At 37.3% G+C, this 20783-nt stretch overlaps 1 protein-coding gene across 1 annotated transcript in view; it reads right to left on the bottom strand.

The window, feature by feature from the left end:
- Positions 1–146: 146 nt before the first annotated feature.
- The window catches only part of LOC133659654 (doublecortin domain-containing protein 2-like), a 59160-nt gene continuing 38523 nt past the window's right edge, over positions 147–20783 (bottom strand). The window contains exons 8-9 of the mRNA XM_062062238.1: positions 7075–7139; positions 147–1532 (exon numbers count right to left, since the gene is read on the bottom strand). Coding sequence (XP_061918222.1) covers positions 147–1532; positions 7075–7139 — 1451 coding nt within the window. The remainder of the gene's footprint in view (positions 1533–7074; positions 7140–20783) is intronic.

Consider the following 20783-nt stretch of genomic DNA (forward strand, 5'->3'; position numbering starts at 1 on the left):
CAACCTTACTGTTTTGTTTTGATTAAATTATTATTCCACTCTGTATATCTGATCATAATCTTCACTTTTTAGTTGCACTTCTATTTCCAGTATTTTGGTATTCCATGTAGGCCTCGTAGTTATTGATTCTTCTGCTATTGACTCTTTCAATTTTCATTGTGGTGTATGCTCTCTTTCTCATCCTCATCACCATCTTTTCTGACATGATCTTCGGTCTCTTTCTCCTTTTGATTGTCTTTGGTGTTGCTGTTAATATTTGTGTCACACTCATTATTTAGGGCCTCAGCAGATACAACTGACTTATTATCATCTTCAGCCTCATCCTTACTCTCATCTGGTACCTCATCCTTACCCTTATAAGTGACTTCCTCTTTACTCTCATCTACAGCCTCATCCTTACTCTCATCTGGTACCTCATCTTTACCCTTATAAGTGACTTCCTCTTTACTCTCATCTTCAGCCTCATCCTTACTCTCATAAGTGACTTTACTCTCATCTTCAGCCTCATCCTTACTCTCATAAGTGACTTTACTCTTATCTTCAGCCTCATCCTTACTCTCATAAGTGACTTTACTCTCATCTTCAGCCTCATCCTTACTCTCATAAGTGACTTTACTCTCATCTTCAGCCTCATCCTTACTCTCATAAGTGACTTCCTCTTTACTTTCATCTTCAGCTACATCCTTACTCTCAACTGGTACCTCATCCTTACCATTATAAGTGACTCCCTCTTTCCGCTCATCTTCAGCCTCATTTTTACTCTCATAAGTGACCTCCTCTTTACTCTCATCTTTAGCCTCATCCTTACTCTCATCGGGTGCCTCATTCTTACTCTCATAAGTGACTTCTTCTTTACTCTCATATTCAGCCTCATCCTTATTTATCATCCCCTTACTCTCATTATTAGTTTCATCTTTTTTCTCTAAAGTGTCTTCCTCATTGCAGTCATCCGCAAGATCTTCCTTTTTTTTTTTTGCAGCCTCCTCCTTTTTCTCATCTGCACACTCCTGTTTACTCTCATCAGCAATGTCTTGCTTACTCTCACCTGAAATCTTACTTTCATCTGCTACCTCCTCACTGATATCTGCATTATTTTCCTCACTCTCGTGTGCACCCGTCTCCTTACTATCACCTGAGACCTCCTTATTATCATCTGACACATCAATTATCTCAACTGGGGCCTCCGCATTCTCATCCAAAACCTTGTTTTTCCCTTCTGAAACCTCCTTACACTCATCTAAGACATCCCTACCCTCATCCAAAGCCTCTTTACTCTTAGTGTCACCATCCTTCTTCACTTCTTTTACCTTTTCTGCCTGCTCCTCTGACACTTCTCGCTCATTGTTGCTCTTTGCAGATTCATTTTCTTCCTCTGTGTCTCCTTTTCTTTGAAGATTCATCTCCTTATCTGCTTGCTCCTCTTTGCTAACTGAAGTGTTCTTGTCAGTGGTATTTTCGACAAAGTCCTCCTCCTTCTCTTCAGGCTTTTCACCATTGTCCTCTGAGGATTTTGTATCATCTGATGTATGTTCCTGCAACACATTACCACAAAGACTTGTTAATATTTTATGGGAGCATATTGGTTATTTACTGCTGGATACTTGCATTACATAATCTCATAGAATCTCTAATGGAACACAATTCTTCCAAGATACACTAGATCATTGAATAAAAATAAAAGTTCAAGCAGTTATACTGTAATAATACTAATATGAGAAAATATTTACACCCATTCTAAAACTTTGGAAGAAAGGCTACACACATCAGCTGATTACTGCAAAAACAATTGGCACAGATGCCTATATTAACAATTAGGGATGGGTATTAACTGTATTACTTTTAAGGGCACCAACCGAATTCTCTCGGTGCTACCAGGTATCGATTCACTTAAAATCAAACGGTGCCATATTTTAAAACCTTTGTCGCATGTGATGTTGCAGACTAAGCCGGCTCAAACACTTGACGGGCAAACAAGCACTCAGCAGCACTCAGAATGGAATCGGTCGGACTGCCTCTAGGTAATGTTGCAATTTTCCGTGTCAAAAAAGGAAGTATGTGTCAGGGCGTGGACTTTGGCGTGGTTTGTTTTCCCATGGTGCAAAGGATTTGGACCGGCCATGGCGTGAAGATAAATACATTTGTAATTTTAACACTCAAAAAAGGAACAAACAAAAGGCGCTCACAGTGGAGGCACAAAACTTAACGCAGGGAACAAAAACTTGGACTACGCATAACTATGAACATGGCAAAACAAAAGACACTAACTGTGGCATAAATAAACACAACTTACTTGCAGAAGCAAAGAGCAGCATGAACGATGGTATCAAGAGTGTCAGGGGTATATCGAGAGTGTGATGTCGCCAGGCTAATTGCCTGGCAACTACGGGCTTAAATAGTGACTACATTATTAAAGACAGGTGCGTGAGTCGTGAGGACAGGTGAATACTAATGGGTTGCTATGGTGACAAAACAAACAAGTGTGCACAATGAGTCCAAACGTGGAACAGGTGAAACTAATGGGTTACCATGGAAACAAGCAGGAACTAAAAAGAGTCCAAAAACCAAGCAGAACATAACTTAAAGAAAATATGATCCCAGACATGACAGTATGCCTGATAGAAAACACTCTAACGTGCAATAAGGCTCCACTTTTCAAAATCAACTGTCCATGGACATGCTACTGATTAGCAATAAAGATTTTACTAATATGAATTTTATATATATTTGATATGGACATAACAGTTACATTGGACAAACCAGATGCACTGCCTTTAAGTGTTATAGCAAGAACATGCTAATTTTCAACACCTGTCCATAGGATGCTCATAGGATATAGAATGTTAAAATGTAAAATGTTACAAAATATACAATGAATCAAATTTACAATACATAATGTGTACAACAAGAATAATGTGTACAACTTTGATCTGATTTCTGCCACAGTTTCAGACACCTGGTGAAGAGGTTGAGATCGGTTTGCAGTGTTAATTCAGTGGAAAGAATGTTCCACAGTTTGGCTTTGTTAGAGGCAAAGGTGGATTGTCCAAAAAAAATTCTGAATTTAGGAACCACACAGTCCCCACTGACTGAGGATCTGGCGTTAGGTCTGCGAGAGCCTTGACGTTGGACAGCCAGACATGAGACCAGCGGTGGCACGTGATTAGTTAGACATTTAAAAAACATCTTCAGTTTGCTAAAATGTACACCCTTTTTTCAAATGTAAAAAGCTTGTGTTTCTTAATGACATCACAATGATGCCACCTCACAGGTTTTCTGTCAAATACCTTGATTGCCTGGTTGTACAGGGAAATGACTAGCTTCAGGGCTGTAGGTGAAGTTTGCGAACATGAGGTTAGACAATAGGAGAAATGAGAGAATATAACTGCGTGTAAATACAACAGAGCAGCTTGACAAGACAGTTCCCTTCAAATGAAACGAAAGCAGTTCAAATTTGACTTGACCTTTTTACACACACTTTTTATCTGGCTTTGGAATTTTTGGATTATTCTCAAGAATTATTCCTAAGTACTTTGTCTTTTTAACTTCTTGGATAATTTCATCATTTATACATACCTTAAAATAAATTGTTTGAAGGTTGTGCTATAATTGAGAAACAAATTGTGATTGTTTTCTTAGCATTCAGTGTTAATTGAGATTGAAATGTTAACTAGAGATTCTGTCAACTGCTGCACAGCTCGAGTGGAATTATTTGCAGGCACATGAATAACTGTGTCGTATGCATAAAGCTCACAGTTGACACCCTGGCAACAGTTTGGAAGGTCATTTATATACATGGCAAACAACAATGGCCCTAGTACGGAGCTTTGTGGCACTCCCATGTCATTAGAGCGAAGACTAGATTTAATACCATTGACCTTATCATATATGTATTTGATAGTTCATGCACTGAATCAATTAAAAAAAACTGTTCAAGGCATTAGCCATAGACTCATTTTCAATAACTATGCCTTCTTGTACTTTTAAAGAGTGAATGTTTTGGTGTTTGTCTTACTTGGATTAGTTAAGACATTTATATGTTGCCAAAGATTAGAGCTACTTCCCTTTACCTCTTCAATGTTTTAGTAAGATAATTAGTTGCGCTTCTTTGTAGTTGATTAATAACTGGATTTCTGAGGCCAGTATATGCCAAATGATCAATTGCATTTTTTGTTTTTAGGGATTTTTTAAGTGCCTTATAACGTTTTTTCATTGTTTGTTCACATGTCGATTTCAACACCTCCAAATTTGGTAATGAAAACTACATCTGAGATGCCCGTTACAATCAAATGGCTGGCCTTTAATAAGTACAAGACTTACAGTTTAAACACATTTTTAAATACTTTTAAATTTTTTATTTCAGTGAAGTGTACATTAACATAAGTGAGAGGGATCCTAAGACAAAATACGTACAACATAAAACAAGAAACAAAGGCGTACAAGAGGAAAGGGAAAGTGTACATTGTCAAAAAGTATCATATGCATTCTGAAAATGTTTATGTCAGATATTAAAGATGAAAAGTAAAAAATAAGACAGTGATAGTAAATGATACTAGCCGTAACGTTTGTTCAACATTGTTGCTATGTTAAATAGGAAAAGAAAAGAGCCACAGAAAAAAGGGTGTAATATTATGTATTTTTTTAGTGAGGTGGAGTTTATTTACCACTTATCCCTGAACGAGCTCATTCCGTTGTAAGCAGGCAGGGCCCGAGGGTTTACCTAGTGTTTAACACGTGTTAGGGCTCAAAAAAGACTAGATTAAGCCTAATGGCAAAGACTACTTTCTGACTAGGCAACACACCATAGTCTATACACTACTGTAATATAACGTCTTGAAATTGCAACTGAAAGCAGAATCTAGTGTAAAACACTTGCAAATGAGACTCAGAAGTGTACAAAAACAAGATATAACAACTGGACTGCACAGTTATCATTATCAGCTCACGGTCAAACATTAAAGCAGCAATAAGTAACTTTTCAACCTTCATAAAATATTTTCATAACTTTTGGGATGATACATCGACTTTCAACCAGTTGAATGACATCTCTGTCGTGGCCTGAGGGGGTCTGTATCGCTTTCACTAACAGTAAGCAACTTTGAGGAGGGTGGCAGGAACCCTGCCACACACAAAACTACAAATGTACTGACTTGCTTTACAGCATATGTCACTCCCCATTTCACCATTCGTTACAAAGACGAAAGTCGATGCGAACGCCTACGTGCAATTATGGCTATCATGGCCGAAGCTGTAAAACAACAACAAAAAAACCTAATTGTTTTGTCTGAGAAGACAAAAAAAGAAAATTGAGAATACCCAGGTAAAAAAACAATCAAGGATCAGCATTGCCCCTGCTTTTACTCACTCGCATGACCTCAAAGACGAGGAGGGATTTTCGACCGATGCTGCCTTGGCTCTGTTCCTGCTGGACTAGTAAGTGCCTTTCAATGCTCCACTCAAAATGACAATGCTAACGGAAATGTGCGTGTTAGCAATAAATAGCCACCAGCTTGATAATTTGCAGTTCCACACTGAAACGACCAGCCACGCAACAAACTCAAAAGTACTGTATAAAGCACATGTGTCAAACTCAAGGCCCGGGGGCCAAATTTGGCCCGGCACTTAATTTTATGTGGACCGCAAAAGCCTGGAAATAATATGCGTTAATAAATATTTTCTTACTAAATATATTCGTTATTTCCCTTTTGACATTAAAAATCATGTACCACATGCAAGTGCATATCTTTTAAAATTCGATATTATCAAAATCTAAATATTATCATACCATGTATTCCAAAAAATGTTTTTGCTAAAATAAAGATAAATACTGTACTTGAATATATCTGATTGACTTATGGTTTCAAAACAAATTATCAATAAAATTGTAGACTGTAAAATTGACAATAGATTTTATGGTTACATTTTGCTGACTGAGTTTTTTACCTTAAAATCAACTTTGGTACTGTTTTTTTCCATATACAGTAAGATAGCAGAACATTAAAAAATGGGACGGCGTGGCGAAGTTGGTAGAGTGGCTGTGCCAGCAATCGGAGTGTTGCTGGTTACTGGGGTTCAATCCCCACCTTCTACCTTCCTAGTCACGTCCGTTGTGTCCTTGGGCAAGACACTTCACCCTTTGCCTCTGATGGCTGCTGGTTAGCGCCTTGCATGGCAGCTCCCGCCATCAGTGTGTGAATGTGTGTGTGAATGGGTGAATGTGGAAATAGTGTCAAAGCGCTTTGAGTACCTTGAAGGTAGAAAAGCGCTATACAAGTATAAACCATTTATCATTTATTATTTATAAAAAACAAACAAAAAATACATTAAAACAAGATTTTACGGTTACTCTGTAGCATGAATTTTACCGCTAAAAACAGTGGTATTGTTTTTCCATTCCAATCCATTTATTATTATTTTTTTATATACTGTAAAAGACCCACTGCTTTTACTGTAAAATTTTGGTGAGTGAGCTGCCAGTTTTTAAAAGTAAAATTGTATTATATCTTTTGCAGCTTATGTAAAAAAAAAAAAAACGTTAATGTATTTTCTATACATGTATGTTCATATATTACTCATTGTTAAAAGCTGCCCTCAGAGGGCAACCATAACTGCGATGTGCCCCTCATTGAAAACGAGTTTGACACCCCTGGTATAAAGCAATAACAAGGCAATGACTGCAAACAGCAAATATAACGTTTGAGTAAAAGATGTAGGTTCTTACAGTAGAAAGATCATTGTTGTGGTATCATTATGTCAGTTTGTATGTACGTGACAGTAGTTTCTGACGATTTACAACACTATGCGCTTGTCCTCATGGGAAATGTGGTCTTCCTTCAGGCAAAACACTACCGCTTTGGTCTACTAGCCCCGCCAAAATCAAACAAAACTGAAAGTTCTTCCAGTAAATGGGACTTTAAATAATAAAAAATAAGAATTTCCTTTTTTTTAACAAATGAACACACACACAGAAGTACCAACAATTGGTACAGTATCGGTTCAAATGTGAAAGATACTCATCACTATATGACAATATTGCAAAAATATCCTTCCAACAGTCTTTTATGATCACTACTGTACCTCTTCAGTTGTCTGGTTTTCTGGAGATTGACTATCAGCATCATCCGTCTTTGAATCCAAGTTATCTGAGAAAGGAGGAAGAGACAAAATAAGAGAGGGGGTCAGGGGTTAAACCTCATTTGCATTTTGGTTTCTAAGCACAACAAACAAGTGACTTCAGATAAATGTGATTGAAAACCATCATTTACACAAAACTAACTTTCATCTATTTCATTGATCATTCCACGGACTAAACAATCAGCAAACAGCCCAACTGTTGTTTTTAAGTCTCATACCCTTAGTTATCTAATCTGACTGCTGTTCATGATATTAAAACATAATAGCTGAAAGTTCCCCTAAATTGTGACAATTATCTCTTCTCAAGTTGAATGAAACATGGATGTTTTGTCCTCTATTATTTACACAGCTCTCAGGCTTAGATAAACACAGCCCAAGAGGGACGCCTGGTGGTCACAAAGAAAAACACACCCCGACTTCATTGCATGAAAGTAAACAACATGCCCAGACAATGAAATTGTTCCAAAGAGAGCCAGTAGACATTTTAAAAGCTCCCAGGGGAAGGATCACGACAGGAAAGCCAAAAGTCGGAGGCGGATGAAAACAGTAAATGTCATATGAACACTGCCATCATTATATTCACCAATGCGGAATGAGTCAAGAATATTAAATTATAATGTTACGCTTGCTTTTTTAAAGAGGTAATTCACATATCTTTAAAAAAAACAACATATATTTTCTTACATGAAACCAGGGGTCCCGAAACTACGGCCCGCGGGAAGTACCTTGTTTAAAAAAAAAAAAAGTTTTTTCATTAAACTATAATTTTTTAAAATCTGTCCTTTCTATTATTTTTTTTACTGCTTGTTACTCCCTGTGTCTCCTAGCCGCTCAGGCAAATCATATTGTCTAAAAATGAATTTTCCCATCGATAACGTGACATCATCGTGCTCGCAATATATATATATATATATATATATATATATATATATATATATATATATATATATATCCATCCATCCATCCATTTTCTACCGCTTATTCCCTTCGGGGTCGCGGGAGGTGCTGGAGCCTATCTCAACTACAATCGGGCGGAAGGCGGGTTACACCCTGGACAAGTCGCCACCTCATCACAGAGCCAACTCAGGTAGACAGACAACATTCACACTCACATTCACACACTAAGGCCAAATTTAGTGTTGCCAATCAACCTATCCCCAGGTGCATGTCTTTGGAGGTGGGAGGAAGCCGGAATACCCGGAGGGAACCCACGCAGTCACGAGGAGAACATGCAAACTCCACGCAGAAAGATCCCAGGACTAGTCTCTGCAGAGAGTGGGGAGGACGGTGAAAAAGATCTTCAGGACTCCTCTTCCTCCTATCCAGGAAATCGCAAAAAGCCGCTGCCTGACCAGGGCTCAGAAAATCTGCAGAGACTCCTCCCACCCCCACCAAGGACTGTATTCACTGCTAGACTCTAGAAAGAAGTTTTGCAGCCTCTGTAGCAGAACCTCCAGGTTCTGTAACCGCTTCTTCCCTCAGGCCATAAGACTCTTGAACGCATCATAATAATCCCCTCAATTCCCTCCTCAAAAACGGATTAACTCGCTGGTATATAAAGACAATATAACATACATCCATAAACGTGGATGCATATGAAAAACTGCAATATATTTATCTGTACAGTAATCTATTTATTTATATCTGCACCTTATTGCTCTTTTATCCTGCACTACAACGAGCTAATGCGACAAAATTGTGTTCTTATCTGTACTGTAAAGTTCAAATTTGAATGACAATAAAAGGAAGTCTAAGTCTAAGTCTAAAAATTATATATATATATATATATATATATACAGCCCGCCCCGGCCAATTTTTTTTAACCCAATGCGGCCCCCGAGTCAAAAGGTTTAGGGACCCCTGCATTAAACAGACAATATGTAATAGTTCTGCATTGAAATATAACCTCTAAATTCATACTGGCTTGAAAAATGTAAAATCATAATTTGTGTCATTGCCCGAATCATGTCCTTTAGTCAGAGTCTTTTATGTGAATTTGTTACGTCTTGATCATGCAAATTCTACCATCCATCCATCCATTTCCTACCGCTTGTCCCTTTTGGAGTCGCGGGGGGTCGCTGGAGCCTATATCAGCTGCATTTGGGCGGTAGGCGGGGTACACCCTGGACAAGTCGCCACCTCCATCCATCCATCCATTTTCTACCGCTTATTCCCTTTGGGGTCGTGGGGGCGCTGGAGCCTATCTCAGCTACAATCGGGCGGAAGGCGGGGTACACCCTGGACAAGTCACCACGTCATCGCAACAAATTCTACCAATTCTCATAAATTATTGTCCGATGTCCTCGACATTTGAGGCAATCTTCCTCATTTTGGCCCATCCAATGTGTCCCTGCATTGCCCCGTCCACATTCTCATTTCCTTTGTTTACACAGATATGTAGACATGTGAAGAGAATCTCTCATCGTTTCTCATCTATAAACAAAAATCACCTCTTTAGATTGCACTTAACAGTTCCTTATGTCTAAAGCAGGGGTGTCAAACGTACGGCCCGAGGGCCGGATTAGGCCGATGATCAGGTTATATCCGGCCCGCGGGATGAATTTGCTAAGTATAAGAATTAACCTGAAATGTTTTAATTTAAAAAACAGCAGTTCTAAATGTGTTCACTGGATGTCGCAATAGCAATTCTTTGTATCTTTGTAGATGATGCTACATATTTAAAAAAATAGCCACATGACGTTAGTACATCAGTCGAGGAAAATGATCAAACTACATAAATAACATATTGTAATTTGATTTTGATATTTTTTTTTTATTTGATAGATTGAAAATTCACACCAATGAGTTGACTGATGAACATTATCACATAATTTACTCAGAAAATATAAATAACAACAAATAAATAATATATGCTATTATCTATTAAAAAAAATCATGAAAGGAAAGACATGTTGGAACAGTCAAGACAACTCTCATCATATTATCATTAGTCTCTGCAGTAGTATTAATGTTTCTGCTGCACACAAAATGCCAATTTTTGTACATTGTTTTTAATTATCTACTAATGATTTATTAACTGTCCCACCTTCCGTTTATCTCGAAAATCCTCGAAAAAATTGTAGCACAGCAGCTAAATGAACACTTAGCGTCTAACAATCTCTGTGAACCTTTTCAGTCCGGTTTCAGGGCAAATCACTCTACGGAGACAGCCCTCGCAAAAATGACTAATGATCTATTGCTAACGATGGATTCTGATGCGTCATCTATGTTGCTGCTTCTTGATCTTAGCGCCGCTTTCGATACTGTTGATCATAATATTTTATTAGAGCGTATCAAAACGCGTATTGGGATGACAGACTTAGCCTTGTCTTGGTTTAACTCTTATCTTACTGACAGGATGCAGTGTGTCTCCCATAACAATGTGACCTCGGACTATGTTAAGGTAACGTGCGGAGTTCCCTAGGGTTCGGTTCTTGGCCCTGCACTCTTTAGTATTTACATGCTGCCGCTAGGTGACATCATACGCAAATACGGTGTTAGCTTTCACTGTTATGCTGATGACACCCAACTCTACATGCCCCTAAAGCGGACTAACACGCCGGATTGTAGTCAACTGGAGGGGTGTCTTAATGAAATTAAACAATGGATGTCCGCTAACTTTTTGCAACTCAACGCTAAGAAAACGGAAATGCTGATTATCGGTCCTGCTCAACACCGACATCTATTTAATAATACCACCTTAACATTTGACAACCAAACAATTAAACAAGGTGACTCGGTAAAGAATCTGGGTATTATCTTCGACCCAACTCTCTCGTTTGAGTCGCACATTAAGAGTGTTACTAAAATGGCCTTCTTTCATCTCCGTAATATCGCTAAAATTCGTCCCATTTTGTCCACAAGCGATGCTGAGATCATTATCCATGCGTTTGTTACATCTCGTCTCGATTACTGTAACGTTTTATTTTCAGGCCTCCCTATGTCTAGCATTAAAAGATTACAGTTGGTACAAAATGCGGCTGCTAGACTTTTGACAAAAACAAGAAAGTTTGATCATATTACGCCTATACTGGCTCACCTGCACTGGCTTCCTGTGCACCTAAGATGCGACTTTAAGGTTTTACTACTTACGTATAAAATACTACACGGTCAAGCTCCTGCCTATCTTGCAGATTGTATTGTACCATATGTCCCGGCAAGAAATCTGCGTTCAAAGAACTCCGGCTTATTAGTGATTCCCAGAGCCCAAAAAAAGTCTGCGGGCTACAGAGCGTTTTCTATTCGGGCTCCAATACTATGGAATGCCCTCCCGGTAAAAGTTAGAGATGCTACCTCAGTAGAAGCATTTAAGTCTCATCTTAAAACTCATTTGTATACTCTAGCCTTTAAATAGACTCCCTTTTTAGACCAGTTGATCTGCCATTTCTTTTCTTTTCTTTTCTACTCTGCTCCCAACCCGGGGTGGACCGCTAGCCTGTCCATCAGATGGGGACATCTCTACGCTGCTGACCACCGCTTGGCATGGTTCCTGCTGGCCCCACTATGGACTGGACTTTCGCTGATGTGTTGGACTTTCACAATATTATGTCAGACCCACTCGACATCCATTGCTTTCGGTCTCCCCTAGAGGGGGGGGGGGGGGGGGGGGGTTACCCACATATGCGGTCCTCTCCAAGGTTTCTCATAGTCATTCACATTGACGTCCCACTGGGGTGAGTTTTCCTTGACTGTATGTGGGCTCTGTACCGAGGATGTCGTTGTGGCTTGTACAGCCCTTTGAGACACTTGTGATTTAGGACTATATAAATAAACATTGATTGATTGATTGATTGAACTATACATATAAATATTTAGTATTGAACATCTATTATCATTTTGTTTGTTCGAATGGGACAAGCGGTATACAATGGATGGATGGACTTTTTTAAATTCATTTTATATAGTTTACTTTATTCACTTTATTTTATTGTGATACTGTACATGCTTATTCAGCAGAGAAGTCAGCCCATGTTTGCAATAATTGTACTATTTTTTTTTTTTAATCTCTGAATGATGCGACTTAAAATGTTACTGAGCAGTTTTCTTACTTTTTTTTGGTGTGGATTGCTATCATACAAATACTGTAAAATGCTCACCGAAGTACTGTGGGCTAACAGAAGAGCGTTCAACATTGGAGAATACAGAGAAAAAACGTCCTGCAAAGACCTCCAGATAAATCTGTAGTCAATAGTGCATCATTGTGGGTACATCTAGTATAAAAGCAACATTCTACAACACCAGAGCAGTAAATGATTGGCTTGTTCATTTAAAGCAATCAATAAGGGAAGGCAGGTTTGGTGAAGTGCAAAATGAATACACAATATTCAGCTTCTATATAAACATCAAAGACCTGACTGTAATTACACTTAAACACCAGTCAAAGAATGCAACTTTTCGCTCTGATAAACACTGTAATTACACACTTGTTTGGAAACATGAATGTGGAATTTCAAATCCGAAATAAACAACACAAGACTAGAAAGGCAAAAGGGAGTAATTAATGTCGGTAGTTTTGCTTTTTCCATCTAGCTTATAAGGCACACATGTACTCAATGGAGATGAGAAGAGTTTAGGAAGTAATTTAATGCATTTCAATTGCAAAACTGATCAATATAACAAGCTACACTGCAAGATGTAACGTTATGGTAATAACAACAGACCTATTTAAGAATACTTCATTGAAGTAACTCCCACCAAGGTACCCGTGGGGTCTTAAAAAGTCTTAAATTCAACTGTTTGAATTTAAGACCTTAAAATGTCTAAAATGTACCCAACATTTCATAAAAGGACTTGATTACGATTTTGAAAGGTCTCAAAAATCTTATAACGTTACTTATATTTAAAACATGCACAAACTTCAGTCTTGCTTTTAAATGTTTCGATTTATGCGGACGCTATAACATAACTACGAAACGGAACTAAAGTCGGCTTCCTGTGCTGCCAGGTTGGACTTTTATCGGTAACTACCCTCCGGCAACCCCAAAAAAAGAACCAAAAAAACCTTTGATAATATGTACATTTCGTACACTGACGACACATTTTCTGGGCGCACATACACATTGCTGAAATAATGTGTATGTAATATGAAATAGAGGTGTAAAAAAAAAAAGTATTTTCAGATTAATCACAATTCTTATTTGTAACAATTATTAATTGATTAAAGACAAATCAAAAATCCATTTTTTTTTCTTCAATCTGTCCTGTCCAGCCATTCAGGCAAATCATATTGTTGATGTAGATGCCCGTATTTGCTGTACATACTTACATGAGAAAAGAGAAGTGTTGAATACTTCTCTTGTTGCCTTCTTTGAATTAGACTTTATTGAATGTTTGGAAAAACATTTTTATAGGTGATATAGAAATTAACCAGAGCTGTTTATCTATTTTATGGAGGAATATAGTTGATCATAGAACTGGCCTTCAATGTTATTAAAAAAGTATACATTTTGAATAGAGAATCACATTGAATCGAGAATCGATTCTGAATCGAATCGTTACCCCCAAGAACCGAATTTAAATTAATTGTGTGGTGCCTGATTATGTACAAAATAACCACATGTTGTTAGTACATCAGTTGAAGAAAATTACTAAGTTACATTAAAATAATCCTCTAATTTGATATTTATATTATTATTCATTTCACCTTCTGATAGATTAAAAATTAACACCAATGGAAACATTTTACAACTATGCTGGGCTCAGTTCCACCTATTTGACTGATGAACAGTATCAGATCATTTATTCAGGAAGTATAAATAACGACAAATGAAGATAGAAAACTAATAACCCCAACATGTAAGCGTTAAAAAATAGAATAAATAAACATTTTCAGAATGTGCTTGGTCTATTTTTAAACAAAGAAAACAATCTGAAGTTGTTTTTGTTTTTCAAGTTAACATACCACGATTTTACCAGTCCGGCCCACTTGGGGATACATTTTCCTCCATGTGGCCCCTAAGCTAAAATGAGTTTGATGCCCCTTTTCTTGAGTATTTATCAGTAGCCAGCGAGAAGGTATCTTTTTGACATGACAAGGGTAAACAGAGGTCACCACACCGCACGTATATTACATGAGGGGGCGTGGCTATAGGATACAGTTTCCAAATGGGAAACGTTTTCTGAGTTATAGAATTTTACATGGGAAGGGAAAACATCTTTTGTGTTCGATTTATCTTAAGAGTTGAAATGGTGGTTTAAGGTCGCAAAATAGTGCAACATTTTAAGAATTTAGGACATTGTAGAACTATGAATATATCCATTAATTTCAATAGGAATGTCCTGGAAATTTGGAGAATTTCTGGAAAAACAGGAATTTTTGAAAATATTGATACTAGTTCAATTGTCCTAGATCAGGGGTCACCAACATTTTTGAAACCAAGAGCTACTTCTTGGGTACTGATTAATGCAAAGGGCTACCAGTTTGATACACACTTAAATAAATTGCCAGAAATAACCAATTTGCTCAATTTACCTTTAACTCTATGTTATTATTAATAATTAATGATATTTACACTTAATTAATCGATTTAAAAGAGGAGAAAACACGAAAAAAATGACTATTAAATTTTGAAACATAGTTTATCTTCAATTTTGACTCTGTAAAATTCAAAATTCAACCGAAAAAAAGAAGAGAAAAACTAGCTAATTTGAATATTTTGGAAAAAATTAAAAAAAGAATTTATGGAACATCATTAGTAATTTTTCCTGATTAAGATTAATTTTAGAATTTTGATGACATGTTTTAAATACGTTACAATCCAATCTGCATTTTGTTAGAATGTATAACAAATTGGACCAAGCTATATTTCTAACAAAGACAAATCATTATTTCTTCTAGATTTTCCAGAACAAACATTTTAAAAGAAATTCAAAAGACTTTGAAATAAGATTTAAATTTGATTCTACAGATTTTCTAGATTTTCCAGAATAGTTTTTTTGAATTTTAATCATAATAAGTTTGAAGAAATATTTCACAAATATTCTTTGTCGAAAAAACAGAAGCTAAAATGAAGAATTAAATTAAAAAGTATTTATTATTCTTTACAATAAAAAAAAATGTTTTACTTGAACATTGATTTAAATTGTCAGGAAAGAAGAGGAAGGAATTTAAAAGGTAAAAAGGTATATTTGTTTAAAAATCCTAAAATCATTTTTAAGGTTGTATTTTTTCTCTAAAATTGTCTTTATGAAAGTTATAAGAAGCAAAGTAAAACAATTTATGAATTTATTTAAACAAGTGAAGACCAAGTCTTTCAAATATTTTCTTGGATTTTCAAATTCTATTTGAGTTTTGTCTCTCTTAGAATTAAAAATGTCGGGCAAAGCGAGACCAGCTTGCTAGTAAATAAATAAAATTTAAAAAATAGAGGCAGCTCACTGGTAAGTGCTGCTATTTGAGCTATTTTTAGAACAGGCCAGCGGGCTACTCATCTGGTCCTTACGGGCTACCTGGTGCCCGCGGGCACCGCGTTGGTGACCCCTGTCCTAGATAATATGAATGGGTTGGTGTTGGAATTTTTCGAATTGGTTGACAAATGTTGACGTAGTAACAGTTTGAATTGAGAATAGGTATTTCGGAATTCCTGGAATCTCGGGAAAACTGTGAATTTGAAAAAGCGTTTTTTGTCCCAACTAAGAGAAATGTTTTGAAGGCGTAATGGTGAAAAACGGTTGAAAAATGTAGACTGTAAAAACTAAAAAAAAAGAGGTGAAAATAGGACTTTGGAAACCCGGGAATTGTGGGAATTCCTGGCTTTTTTCCAACTTGTTGAGTCGAGTGTGTGGATGATAGAACGGTTCGAATTGGGTGAGAAATGTGGGCGTTGTGCATGTTTGAAAATTGGCCCGTTCATTTTCAATGGGCAAAATGTTCCAGAAAACCGTAAATTCTGGGTAATCTGGCATATTTTATTTTGAGGGGAACTCACCATTCCAGGTCAAGCCGAACGTTTTGATACTCAAACGGTTACGATCGGATGAAAACTGTGAGCTGTGGAGCACTTTAAACTCTTGCGGCGGATTAATCATAAATAGATGATTTTTTTGTGTAGAATCTCATATGTGTGAATGCTTGGACATTCACACATACAGTATATAATGTAGAAATGCACCCAATTGCAGGTAATATAGTCTTGATTATCTAAATATTATTTGTGGGCTGCCGTTGCAGCACTTAGTGCTTGTGTAGAAACGTTCCTTTTTTTTTTCCCGTCTGTTTTCCTAATTTTTCCTCAAAGGGTGCCTGCATTTGATTCTGCTATTGAAGGAACGCCCTGTTTGAAATTTAAGAGACAAAGAAAACAAACACAAAAACATGGCAATATATCAATAGCGGAGTTCATTTTCACTTATCGTTCAATTAATTGACTTATTGGCCCAGGCCTAACCACTGGTTAAAAAAGGGGAACTGTACTTTTGTTTTTGGAATTTTGCAAGTCATTCACAATCATTACATAAGACAATAATTCAGATGTATTTTTTTTTTTAATGCTTTTTAACTCGTAAAAAAATGCGAGCAAAAGTGTGCTTACAATGGAGTCTATGGGAGGTCCTCTGTAAGCCCTCTGAATAGCCACCCAAAAACTGCCAACAATATTCCATTTACATTTGGTGACTATTAATTATATTATTATTATACATACATGATTATTATGTATACTAGTGATATTGTTATTATAAACTCTAAGGCAGACAAACTATTTATTGCGGCGCGGTGATCACAGGGAGCTAACCAGGTTGTGTGGCTATGTTGACATCACCCTGGATTGTTCTTCCAGGGTGCAGACGGAACGACAGGAAACGGCGTGCAGGAAAGAGTATGATTTATTCTCTTAAATCAGGCCAGAACAAACAAACACAAGAAAACAAACAAAACAAGCGTGCATTTTGCACTGGAAGCTAACGGGATAGCTACACAGGAAAAACGGAGGCGGAATTTAACGCAAGAAACACAAGGATTAAACGTAACAGTTGCACGAGAGCAAACAAAAGCACCAAAATGAGTGAGGCGAAAAGGCAGGACTAAATAGCTCTCTGGTTAGTGCCCAGGAACAGGTGAGCGTCCCGAACACTAATCAGAGGCAGGTGAACACAATGAATAACTATAACAACCAAGAAGACACAAAGCCAGGGTGCTGAAACAAAACTTAAACAACAAGGGAATCAAAACGTAAATAAACTATGATCCGGGCAATGGATCATAACAGTTGATTCTAGATCATAAATAATGCCACTCACGTATCAATGTGAAATGGGTCTTAAATTGTATTCCTGATGGTCTTAAAAAAAGTCTTAAGTCTTATTTTAACTTGTTGAAACCTGCAGAGACCCTGTCACACTCAGTTAGCTTATGAGTTTAATTGACTGTGGGCCTGATCAACTAAAGGTTTGCGTGTACTAAAACACTTACAAACTTGAAGCACATGTTTGCAACGCTGATCTACTAAATTCGATTGAGCAAAAATCTTAAATGCGCAAAATAGAAAGTGCAATCCATTTAGCGTGGCTGTCTTTATGAAGATGCAGAATATATGCTGATTATCAGAATGCCCTCAATACTGAGAAGAGGAGATACAAATATTATAATTTAGCACCCACAGTGTGACATATAAAGATGAAAACTGTTCTCTGGGCGGTATTTTCCATCAGTAATTAGCACGTTTGAAATGTGCGTGCAAACTGGCCAGTTACTTACAATTGGCTGTGAGAAAGTAGGGTATCGGGCTGCAAAGACAGACGATTGTGAAAAAAAAAATAGTCCGTCTGTGTATGTGTCAATATATTTGAACAGTCAGGAGAAAAAACATTAAACATATCGTCTATTCAGCAATATCAATATATTATTTATTAGCTGCTGGATGACTTAAGGGGCTGATTAATACAAATTTGAACGATTTGTTTTGGCGTCTCTGACTAATCTTTAAAAATTGTGTTTGTTTTATTATATAGGAAATATATTATTGCAAAAACCTTATCAATCTGGCGGTCTGCACCATTTTTGCACTTGTTATCAATTGTAGATCACTCGCAACATACCCACTAGTAGTACATGCAATTATAGGGGCCGATCCCGTGGGTGCTTTGCGGCCCGAGCACGCACCCACGGACAATACGGAGCACCCACGTGGGATTGATGACAACTTTCTATCTTTAACTTAATTTTTTAACAAACCATTTTGTTATGTTTAATTTTGTGGCAAGTTTGGTCTGTTTTACATGGCAAATTGTCACAAATCATATAATCTTTAATTAAAGAAGTCTAACCAAGATTTCACTGCACCCGATAAAGAACTAATGACACAATCATGTTGAATTTGACCACACTACACACAAGTGAATGAAGGTCATACTTATTCAACAGCCATACATGTCACACTAAGAGTGGGAGTATGAACAATGTCAACACTGTCATAAACATGTGCCATATAGTGAAACCACACTAAACAACAACGACAAACACATTTTGGAAGAATATTTGCACCGTAACACAACATAAACACTACAGAACATATTCCCAGAAGTCCCTGCAGCACCAACTCTTCCGGGACGCTACAATATAAACAAACACCATTGGTGGATTTACACCTAACATCCACTGTAATGATACCACGTACAATAGCATATCTAGGCGATACTACTATGATTACATCACACAATCTTCTTTTGTTTTTTTATTTATTTGTATTATGTTTATAAACTCAGGAATTTAAAGTTAAAGTTAAAGTTAAAAGTTAAAGTTAAAGTTAAAGTTAAAGTTACAGATAAAGTTAAAGTTAAAGTTAAAGTTAAAGTTTAAAGTTAAAGTTAAAGTAAAGTTAAAGTTAAAGTATCGATGATTGTCACACACACAATAGGTGTGGCGAAATTATTCTCTGCATTTGACCCATCACCCTTGATCTCCCCCTGGGAAGTGAGGGGAGACGGGTCAACAGCGCAGAGATGTCCCCAACCGATGCACAGGCTAGCAGTCCACCCCGGGTCCCGACTCTGGACAGCCAGCACTTCATCCATGGCCACCGGACCTGTGTAACTCCCCCTCCACAAGGGAGAGGGGAGCAGAGGAGAAAAGAAAGGAAACGGCAGATCAACTGGTCTAAAAAGGGGGTCTATTTAAAGGCTAGAGTATACAAATGAGTTTTAAGATGGGACTTAAATGCTTCTACTGAGGTAGCATCTCTAACTGTTACCGGGAGGGCATTCCATAGTACTGGAGCCCGAATAGAAAACGCTCTATAGCCCACAGACTTTTTTTGGGCTCTGGGAATCACTAATAAGCCGGAGTTCTTTGAACGCAGATATCTTGCGGGGACATATGGTACAATACAATCGGCAAGATAGGCTGGAGCTAGACCGTGTAGTATTTTATAAGTAAGTAGTAAAACCTTAAAGTCACATCTTAAGTGCACAGGAAGCCAGTGCAGGTGAGCCAGTATATATAATTTATGATCCTGCAACTACTTGGTATCGGATTGATACCCAAATTTGTGGTATCATCCAAAACTAATGTAAAGTATCAAACAACAGAAGATTAAGTGATTATTCCTTTTTAACAGAAGTGTAGATAGAACATGTTGAAACAGAAAATAAGCAGATATTAACAGGAAATGAACAAGTAGATTAATAATTCATTTTCTACCACTTGTCCTTAATAATTTTGACCAAATATTAGAATGATAAATGACACAATATGTTACTGCATATGTTAGCAGCTAAATTAGGAGCCTTTGTTCGTTTACGTACAACTAAAAGACATGTTGTCTTGTATGTTCACTATTTTATTTAAGGACAAAATTGCAATAAAAAACGTATGTTTAATGTACCGTAAGATTTTTTTGTTAAAATAAAGCCAATAATGACATTTTTTGTGGTCCCGAAATACTTTTGGTACCCATACCGGTACCAAAATATTGGTCTCGGGACAACACTAATACACACACACACCGAGCACCCGCTGGCAGAAATGTAGATTGGCGCCTATGCATGCAATAGTTGTTACAATAGTTTATACACATTCTTTAGCACGTGTTATTTGATCATTAGGAGACCAAACCTAATTGTGTTTAAGAGATGCCTCACAGTGCTTTTATTAGCAGTGATGTAACTTTATTGAGAGAAACAAAACCCGCACACACGCAAAAGCCAATTCTACATTTATGACTTTAGTTTACACGGCCATGTCTTCATGTACCACTTAATGAACCTAAATCACTCCGCACAGCCCATCATCATGCGGCACAACGTAGATGTCTTGTTTACACCCGGTTGGATTACTCCACCAAGCACGTGGCTGAGTTATGGTGGTGTGTAAAACAACACGAGCGCTAACTCTGAATGGCAATTAAGAAATGTTGCCACTCAGCAAGTGAGGATCCAATCACTGACCAGGGTCCTGTTAAAACATTTAATGAGAGTATAGCCTGAATCCGCAAGAGACTCTTAGCTTGTTTATGGCAATTTGACACATTAAGAAAAAAACAAATCCATCTGCTGGATATATACCCGGAAGGATTTGCTGCTCCATCTGTTATACTCTATTTACACACACACACACACACACACACACACATAAACGCACACAAACGCGCCCGCATGCACACACTCAATTTTATTACAGTATATGTACTTCATAGGATTGCAGTACATATAATGAGCAC

This window comes from Entelurus aequoreus, linkage group LG11, assembly GCF_033978785.1.
Source record: "Entelurus aequoreus isolate RoL-2023_Sb linkage group LG11, RoL_Eaeq_v1.1, whole genome shotgun sequence".
Taxonomy (NCBI): Eukaryota; Metazoa; Chordata; class Actinopteri; order Syngnathiformes; family Syngnathidae; genus Entelurus; species Entelurus aequoreus.